The 10357-nt window shown below is 36.3% G+C and overlaps 1 protein-coding gene across 1 annotated transcript; it reads right to left on the reverse strand.

The window, feature by feature from the left end:
- Positions 1 to 766: 766 nt before the first annotated feature.
- Positions 767 to 4289, reverse strand: LOC104426243 (hypothetical protein). The gene is made up of 7 exons (XM_010039236.3): positions 3709 to 4289; positions 3464 to 3550; positions 3158 to 3385; positions 2474 to 2638; positions 2222 to 2275; positions 1961 to 2107; positions 767 to 1416 (listed from the first exon to the last, which is right to left on the reverse strand). The coding sequence occupies exons 1-7, from the start codon at positions 3988 to 3990 to the stop codon at positions 1039 to 1041; spliced, it is 1341 nt and encodes a 446-aa protein (XP_010037538.1). The 5' UTR covers positions 3991 to 4289; the 3' UTR covers positions 767 to 1038.
- Between the last annotated feature and the right edge of the window lie 6068 nt (positions 4290 to 10357).

A 10357-nucleotide genomic window follows, 5' to 3' on the forward strand; every position in this document is an offset into this window, starting at 1 on the left:
ATTAATTGCGGAGAGTATCAAAGAATATCAAAGAGTGTTGAAATATCCAACACGATATGAAAACTCTCGAAGAGTGTCGGTGCTCCCTAAAACACAACAAGTAAAGTAACCAATCCTAAATAGTTCCCAAAAGCAATTTGCACCGCTCCCACCGTAATTAATTAATTAGCAAGACAACAAGAAGAATCGAGAAGGAAAGAGAAAGAGAATGGGGGACTTTTGCTTTGCTTTTTCCATGTCAAAAAAAGAGGGTCATCCTCTCTCCCATCATTTTCACCGGCAGTCCCCCAATAACATTCACAGAAGCCCCACCACCACATAACCGAACGCAAGTTACTGCACTTCAAATGGAAGGAAAGGGGAGCACCAACTCTACTTTTTCCAGTCGATTGAGAGAATTCGAGCCTGCTTTTCCCTTGGCCAAGAAGAATGGGCAAGAGCTTCCCTTCATGTACGCTTCTTTTTGAGATCCTTCTCTCTTCCCAAGTGAAGGATAAGGACAGGACTTTGTTTTGGCAAGACAAAAGCTGGGTTGGCGAGGACCCTCCTTGCTTTTGCTTATTGCCTTTTGTTCCGGGGTCGACTGCAAATTCTCAATTTTTTTTTGTGTTGCAAGTATGTCCACGGAGGTATGTCCACTGAGATGCATTTTTGTCATGTCTACTGAGGCCTGTTCTGCAAGTGGGATGAATTTTAATTTTGCAGAGAAGGTACCCTGACCATGTCTGGTGAAAAGAGAGAGAGAGAGAGAGAGAGAGAGATTTCAAAAAGCTCCAAGATAAATCAGCTAGTATTATTATCACTCAATAGCTCCAAGATATACATAATTTTGCCAAAACTAGGATGATACAATCAGCAAGCTGTCAGGGAAAACAAAAGAAATATCTGAATTTTGTAGCAATACCAACTCAAACCATGTAATGCCTAGTGAAGAAAAAAAATATAAATTGATCTCAAAACGAAATGGCTAACAGCTTAAGCAAGAAAGAAAAGGGAAAAAAAGAAAAACTCTCTACAATCTGAGTCATTATGATCTGATCATGGACATCTCACATTTCTTCCAGGACCTCCAAAGTAAAAGTAGATGCCCCAGACTCTGTTCCACCCTTGCCTCACGTCGTAGCAGTTCGGGTGATCGGCCAAAATGCGTAGGTTTGACGGAGGGATCAGGCTGTTGTCCCAATCCACAACTTGTAAGTTCCGAAAATATGATGACCTTGTGAACCCTTCGCCGGCGAAATGGCCGCTGCCCATCTGCGTGGAGGTGTGGTAGCCTCTTGATCTGGTGTTGACGACTTCGCCTCCGAATTGCACCATGTTCGCATGGCTTCTCAAGTGACTGAACAAGTATGCTGGCCAGTATCCTACAAGTAGGCCTGAACCAAATTGTAGCCACCAGTGTCCGTGCTTTGGATCCTGCAAATAGTGCATTGGCATCATTGGTCTTGAGAGTGACTCGTTTGGATGATTAATAGTTAATTGACATTAGTGGAGTCTAATCATATGATTTGCTACTTTATTGTAATAGCATAAATTAGCTCTTCTTGACGGATCACATTCATTATCTTTGCTCATATGCAGAGGGGGAAAGAATCAAGAGGCCACATGAAGTGTTCTGCAGTGGTGACTGGAAAAAACAAACAGAATCTTACAAATGATTAATATGCTAATGAAAGGTGGAATAGCTATGCCAGAAAGCTGATTGACTAGTGTGGTCAACTTCATTTATTTAAAAGTGGGACTCTTTATGGATCTCATCAGCACATTTGGCAACAGTGCAACTCGTGTTAGATAATTGCTACTGACTGTGCAGGGATTGGCCATATTGATCAAGTCTCTAATTTTTAAGTGTAGGTAAGCAGACTATCTACTTCACATGTCATTTCAAGATTATAGAGAATCTCAAGTTAAAAAGCAACAAAGCTCCGTCTATACATCAAAATAATGGCATTCAGTTTACCTTCCAAACCATTACACCAATGTCAAATTGTCTGCCATTGTAAGAAGACCTCGGAGAGATAGCAGCTCCAATAGCGATCCTTCTGTTTGTCTGAACAAAGCCTGAGCACAATAGGTTGTAGCAGCCAGTTGCTTGGTATGCATCTGTCTGCAAATTGTTCGCCTCTCAGTTCCTTTTCAAATTTCTTATATACATAATTTACGGAAAGATATAGTTCGTCTGATTTCTCATGTCAGATCGACCCAGCCAGATGATACTTACAGTCCAGTAAGTGAAGAACCTTGGGTAGTTATCTCCATATAATTCCGGGCTAACCTGATTACAGAGAATGTTAAGATCATTCATCAGTAACAAACAATAATTCCGGGCTAACCTGTTCTTTTAAATCTGTGTCAAACATTAACATTTTCATTTTTCTAGGCCCTCAAATAAAATTATAGTTTTTCTCTAGTGTTTGTGGTCTGGTTTACAGAATGCAGAGAAAAATAGCAGTGAATGATCAAATACACTTGCCTGCCATCCAGCTTCGATTGTGTTAAGGTCATTGCCAAAGGAACCTGAAATAACCCATATTTGTGATAAGCTAAACTCGTACTCGTCAGTGACCCGGGGCGCCCACACGTTAATGTTCGCTTTAGCTCCGTAGAATTGGTCCCCATTCACGTACACAACTGCATGCTGTAGTAATAAGGAAAGCGATGTTTTTTCAGATTCCTGCTTTACAAAATGCTACTTATCCAAAGAACGACTATTGAAGTTATTGATTGTTTTGGATCAAAGGTTGTTAGGCCGTAACTCACATCAATTAATGCATGGGCCTCTTTTCAATTATGGGATTTTAATTTTTCAAACCACTCAATATAGACAGTTCAATAATCTGATGATTGGTGCCAAACAACAGCTTCCATTCGTGTAAAACTAGGATTAGTAGTAAGCAACAAACGCCTAAATAGGTATATTCAGCTGTATGAAGGATAAAAAGTCAAAAAAGAAGGCAAACACTGTGTTTTCTCCTTTGCTGATTATGAAGAAATGTTTCCAGCAGTAGCAATGCCAGAAACTTCTTTTTGTTAAGCAATGTTTCTGACAGTAGGAAAAACAGAGAAGTTTGCAATCTTTCTTGTTTATCATATCTGAGTTCATCATTGACAGTTTGACACAGACAACAAAACGCTGCGTAAGCAGAGACTCGCTCACCTCATGACCACTGCCCGTTGAGTCCCTTCTAACATGCCTCCTCAACTTCCTTCCAAACCTTCCGATGGAACTTGCCCTGAGCACGTCTCTCTCTGTGGTTCTTCTGATTGGGATTGTTCCTTCTGGGCATGACCCACCTGCCTCGGCCCATAGCTGAAAAGCATCTGCGACTTCATCTGTGGCTTCATCTGTGGTTGAGTCATTGCCCTTTGGCCTCTCTGGTGGATCCTGTAGAATCCCAATTATTCAGATTCAAATCGTCCACCTTTAATTTCTTTGGTGATTTGATAAAAGGTGAAGTAGTACCAGTGCTTTCTGCCCTTTGAGCTGAGGGTGGTCAAAAGCAGGTTGAAGATGAGTAAGCACACAGTCTATCAAATCGCCATCTGGGCTCTGCCAAAAAGAAAAGCAAAAGGATCATTCATCTTCCTTTAAAGAAAACAGAAGAAATGAAGCGGCATTGCTGAGCCAAATTCTCTATCAAGAAAGACCAGAGGATTAGTAGGAAAAAAAAAAAAGCAAAAGCAAAAAAAAAAAAAAAAAAAAAATACCTGAATGGTCTTCACTGCAGGTTTATTGATTTTCTTGAGATAAGCCTGGACTTTCTTCAGCTTGTGCAGCTCGTTATATGGATGGAAAGTTTGGTTGACTGGTGGTTTGTTAATGGATTCTGCTGCTGTAGCAGGCAGTGAAAGAACAGGGCTTAGTAAACAAAGAGCAAAGAGGGAAGAAACCAACATGGGCATGATCCGAGGAGGAGGAGGAGGAGGAGGAGAAAGTGCCAATTTTGAGGAATGTTTTGACTGAGAAAAGGAGTGCTGTTGGGTTCGCATGACTTCGGGGTGTTGTCCTGTTGTGCGATGGTAAGCACGAGACAGGAAGAATTCAAAATAGAAAGGAATGATTAGCGTTCATGTCCATGCGAAACTGAGGAACATTGGAAGAGTGCAGAGAAGAATAATCGTCTGCCTCATCGTTTTCACAATATTAAAACCCCTCTCCTCCTCTCTCCCCCGTCTCTCTCTCTCTCTCTCTCTCTCTCTGGAGAATCTGGTGTTTTGGTTTTATGCTTCTGACACCGGAGGAACTTGAGGCACGAGCCGTATTAAAAATGGAAGAATGGGGGAAGCTGAACTTTATTTCGTAGTTTTACCCAGAACTGGCTGTTTAAAGACCGACTCATCTCTGTTCTGTTATGTGACCACAAAGTTGAGGAAAATTACAGGATGGCAGAAACAGAGGAGCAAGCTGTTGTTTTGGTACATTTTGCGAAAGGGAAAGATTTGGAAAGGACTAGGAGTGCCGACAATTCCATCTCGCATTGATACGCACCGATAGTCCCAGCACAGTTAAAAATTGTCAAAATATAAATATAAATCTGACTCGAAATTATATTCCTTTGACTCTAAAAGTATGCCAATTGAGATCAAACCATAACGGATTAAAAAAATTTACCATCTTATGCTCGTATCAAAAGCATAATCATTAGTTTTCGTCACCTATGAGATCATTTGTTATGCCTTATTCAGTAGAATATTACAGCTTTTAGAGGTGTTTTGGCAAACTATCTTGACAATTAGCAAAAATTTCCATGGAGACTCGCCGATGTTTTCGTGCGTTGATTGTAAGGTCACTGAATAAAAGGACATTTTTGTCCCATAATCACCTTCATTTGCCTTTGTATCACCGCTCTGCGGTCAATAAGACTCGAGCCGTGCTCCTGTTCTGGGACACAATTTCTCCTTCTCTTCCGGTTCATAAACCGTGTTATAGTTCAAAAATTTCTGGTCATAACCTTGGAAATTCAAAGTCAAAGTTCTGTGAAGTTTTACTGGCGGGAATGACGAGGTGGGCCCGGCGGGCCCCTCCCTAATTGAACAGCCCCCGGTCCCCAACGCCCCGACCTGACAACACTCTGATGTCATGGTCCACCTAAGCAATGGGGGGCCCGTACAGGGGCCATTTACTATGTCATAAAAACTCTCTGCAGATAGCAAGCCTGGCTAATTAATGAGATTAGCTGGAGCTGCAACAATATGGTGGGTTCCCTAATTTCTCATCTTAGCAGTCTAGCATGCCCTATTAATATCTTCCTCATGACTTTCTGGGCATCTTGGAGATCTTTCATGGAAAATTGCATGAAAGATGAAATAAATGGACCTCATACATAGGGTATTCTAATTTATGGGATTTCTTAAATTTCCCCTAAAATTTTAAACTCTTTTCAAGTTAGAATTCTTCGGATAGCTCAAAATTAGAAATTAAAAAAGCTGAGCCGATAGTCTTGGGTGGAATAATAAACTGATGAATAGATCCAGTCAATTCGATTTGTGCCCAATTCTAAAGCTAGAAGCCGGTCCCTCCCACATGGGTTCTCTAACACGAGACGTGAATCAACCCATCAGCAAATTCTAAATTAGCTTTTTTTAAACTAATTTTTAATCTAAATTAGCTGCAATTACCGCTCATTCAAGGACATTACTGTTTATGTTAGTGTCGAATTTCACTTCTATGCCCCACTTTGTAAGGTTAGGACCAGTAATTTGAAATTTTGAGTTTGACAAACTCATAATTTTTTCGGTGGAACGAGGACCCAATTGGTTCTTAGACCAATCGGTGCGAAAAGTTCAACAAATAACATAAATAAATAAATAGACAAAGTCCTTGTAAAGAAACATGCGCATGCCTATGGTGGGAAACGAGAGGCCCCTTGCCTGAATGCTGACTTACCTTTCCTTCTTTGGTCCCGAGTGATGATGCTTGCCACTTCCCGAAGACTTGTCATCTTTTAATTCCCAATTTCTCCATTGCAAGAAAAGAAATTATTCAAAGAACATTAATACTCTTTAATTCGCTACCGGTATCAAGACCACAAGGGAAAATTTCAATATAAAGATCTGGAGGGGAGCTATTTTTTTAAAAGATTAAAATTTGATTTTTATTCCAAATAGGGGTCACCAAAATAGCTAAATTAATATCAAATAAGGGCTCAAATTCATAGGCTTGTTCCGATAGTTAGAACAAAGGTGATTTTGTCCAAATTCTTTTGATTTTATCTAAATTGAAGTTGACACGTGTGCTAACCAATTGAAAAATTGCCAAAATAAGTTGAAGTTGACTACTTTGGATCATTACTTGAAATAAAGGTTTGTTTCAATTAATATTTTTTTTTCCAAAAAAAGTCCACTTCAGGCCAATTCTATTCAAATTTTTCAGATATCAATTTACATATTTGCAATGAAAAATGATGCGTTAAAAAATCGAATATTTTCCATACTTTCAATGCTTTAGCTACCATGAACTTTGACCGAATTGAAGGAATTGGAAAGGAAAAATCAAATATTTGGGTCGCCATGTTTTCTTTTTATTGTTGTTATTTTGAGAGAGAGAAAAAAAAAAAAACCGGTTACCGCGTGCACCGTCGTTCGTTGGTGCTGGACATGGAATTGAAAGGACATACGATGTCCTGGTGGAATAATAGAGATGATGAGATATGGGGCCCACTTTGGGGGACCCACAAGAACAGCTACAGGCCGTCATGATGCCGCTAGATTACATGATGATGATCTCCCCCCGGTGGAACCACCCGCACCCCCACCACCTTTTTATAAAGTCGGAATTGATTATATTCCCTCCCCCACTCACCCCAGAATACGAATATTTCCCAATTTCCATTTTCTTCTTCTCCTTCTTATCTTCTCAAGGTATATTCTTTTCTCTTTTTTCTTTTTCTCCTTTTTTTCTTCAATCGAACTTCTCGAGATATATTCAGTTCCATCGTTTTCGATGCTCGCCCAACTTCCGATGCCAGGTATTGGGGAAAATTCGAATTGTGAGGTCATATTATATGAAGAATAAAATTTATATAACGAAAAATTTTTAAATTAAATATATTTATAATAAATTTATTTAAATTAATTTTTTTATCATGAAAAAATCATAAATTGATATATTTGTGATAATTTATCTCAAATTAATTTTTTTTTTTTTAACAAACTAAAAACTAAAAACTTCGACATGTATATTTATGATATATTTGTTTTCTATTAGTTTTATTAAATTAGATTAATACCACAAAAAATCATAAACTTATACATTTATGACAAACGGAGTATAAATCCCTAAATTTGTACATCTAATAGTTACTTTTATTCAACTTAGTAATTTGACAGTAAAATCTAATGAAAATTAATTAAAAATAAATTTGCCATAGTCAATTTAAGGTTTTTGATGGTCAAAAAATTATTTTTTAATAAATTTATCATAAGTATATTGATTTTGAGTTTTTTTTTATGGTCAAAAGATTAATTTGAAGTATTGATACTAAAGAATATAGGAAGATAGCATTGCATGATTTATATATGCTTTACATAATGAAGGGCATATAAAATATTTATAGCTTTTCAATATGACTATACAAGATTATATGATATTATAATAGCAAATATAATTAATTAGGGATATGCACAATTAAATGAGATATGAAGAATGAAGGGAAATGCGAGAATTTCATAAACATATATCTCTAATGATAATATTTTCCTTTGGCAGTCATAATCTCGCCGTTTCACTAGTGATTGCTTTGTTGGTAAAAAGGAAAACAAAATTGGAAAATAAAGAGTCTTACCGAAGCAATTTCCTTCAGCTTCACAAGATTTTCAGATGGCGCAGCATAAAGCAATATTTAAATTGGAATGGTACTTTTTAGCTCTTTTCAGTTTATTTACTTAAACTTAGCATTAAATTACAAAACTTATTCACAATACGATATAAAACCAAAAAAAGAAAAAAAAAAGGAAATTAGAAATAATTTTGTTGCCCAGAATTATTTATTTTAGATCCAAGTCCAACCAGCAATGTGGTCTCAAAGATTTATTTTTAACAAATGTGTAAAACGGGCATAAACACAAATTTAAAATCAATGATTAGCTAAGTGATTAATCGTCCAATTTGTATGTTGGTTTGGGTATGACAAAGCACGTGTGAAATTCACTCTATCCTCCACTAAGACTAATTTGTAAGGCCATGCTCATCATCTTCTGATGAAGACTAACTCAATACACATGGATTGAGTTTTTCCATACATCTGTGGAGATTAATTAGTGCAAGTGAAAGTCAAAAACGTCTCTCCTCTTGTTCGAATAAGTCGTATGAATTTTGCACACGACCATGAGATGAAAATAAGAACTTGTATAAATCATTTTAAAATGCAACATTTCCTGATAATTTTTTTAGCAAAAGATATCATTGAGCATTTTCCAACTATTAAAAGAGAATAAAATTATACAAATGATTCATAAACATTGGTCAAATGTGCAATATGGTTCATAATTTTTTAATTTATTTAATGTGTTATTTAGACTCTAACTTAATATGCAATGCCGTTCCTCATCTTTCAATTTATATAATGTAATTCATAAATTTTTAATACATATTCAAATGTAAAATGTCATCCTTAAATTAGAATTAATAAAAAAATGATATTGAGAATCTTCTTATAATCAACGATTAACTTCAATATATATATAACAAATTTAGGGACTACGTAGTACATCTGGCTAAAATTCATAAATCACATTAAAAAAAATAAAAAATTTAAGAATTAGATAGATTAAAGTTGAAGGATTATTTTTTATCCATGGAAGAAAGAGAAGGTGTGTGGGTGAAGATAAATAAAGACAAAAGGAGAGAACAAAAATTTATAAATGAGCCAAGAGGACAATCCTGCGAAAATGGGTTGTGCCACGGCTCAAGCAGTCACCTACACCTACCAAAGAGGTCCAGTGTTATAACTACAGGAGTTGCTGTCGGCAAGGCTGTGCTGTGCTTGGACCTCCGTCTGTCATTTACAGACGAGGAGTACGAGTATCTCTTTGCAAACCCACTACTCTTGTCCCTAGGGTTCATTTGGGGACTGCAACGATGTTGCTCTTTCCAATGTGTTTTTCCTTTTTGAACCCTGCAGTGGGAATAATCATGGGCTGCCACGCCTGATCTTTCTTAAAGTACGACAAACACATGCCTGGAAATCATCACTGCTCCTTGTTTAAGGGGTTTCTTTCATTCTTTAAATATTACTGATCAAGTATCCGAGAAAAAGGAAAATTAAGTTGATCATTTATTCAAGAGAAAATTTCAAATAAAAATTTGAAATACTCTTATTTTCTCAAATAATAACTTAAAATGAATATTATTTTAAATAAGAATAAAAATTTAATCATTTTCTTTAATAAAAATTTAAAGTGATATTATTTTAAATAATAATTTAATCATATTAGTTTTAAATAAAAATTTGAAGTAATTATAGTTGTTTCATATAAAAACCTAACTTTGTGGACCTTGTCACATAGATCTAGTTGTGTTGGGTGAGGGCCATTAGGCCTATGAGAGGGCCAACGACCCTTACCCAAATTTGGAAGAGGATGGAGGGTTGCCTTTAGTTGATGAGGGTCGTCAGCTGGCCTAAGTGCCGATGACCCCACTGACCATTGTTGACACTCCATCGATAATGGGGTGACTGCATTTTTGCCTTTTGCTTTATATTTTTTAAATTTATTTATAATTTTTAATCTAATATAATATAAATTTAAATTTAGATAGTGTTTAGATTAAAATATTCTTGATCATTCAACGGAGTTAAACTATTATTTTATAACTACTTTAAGCTATTATTTGAGACTAATATGGTTACTTTACACTTTTATTTAAAAAATAAGGATAATTTAGACCCTTATTTAGAATTTTCCATTTATTCAATGTATTGCCTTTCTCGTTTCATGCATGACTAATAAATAGTAAATTAAAACATTCTTCATTAAATATAGTTAACAAATACTCAGAGATACTCGTTATACACACCAGCTTCATTGAGATTGGAGAAGGAAGAATTCAAAATTAGGAGAGGACAGCAATTGATTATGTGAAATGTGGCTAAAAAAAAAATTATGCAGTGATCACGTTTGGGACATTTACTAGGATTTCTCAATTGCAACCCAAATCATGCTTTTTGTCATCTTCTTGACTCTAGAAAAGTTCAAAGTAACATCATTATTTTCTACATCTTATCCATATTTCATGCTTTGAATTTTCATCAGATGGTAAAAGGGTAAAATTATTAGGTGACTACTTAATGTTATTCGACTTACGATGGAGCGAACATTGGGTACTCTTGTGGCGTGAACCTTTTAGTTCTCCGCGAAC

This window comes from Eucalyptus grandis, chromosome 11, assembly GCF_016545825.1.
Source record: "Eucalyptus grandis isolate ANBG69807.140 chromosome 11, ASM1654582v1, whole genome shotgun sequence".
In the NCBI taxonomy this organism is placed as follows: Eukaryota; Viridiplantae; Streptophyta; class Magnoliopsida; order Myrtales; family Myrtaceae; genus Eucalyptus; species Eucalyptus grandis.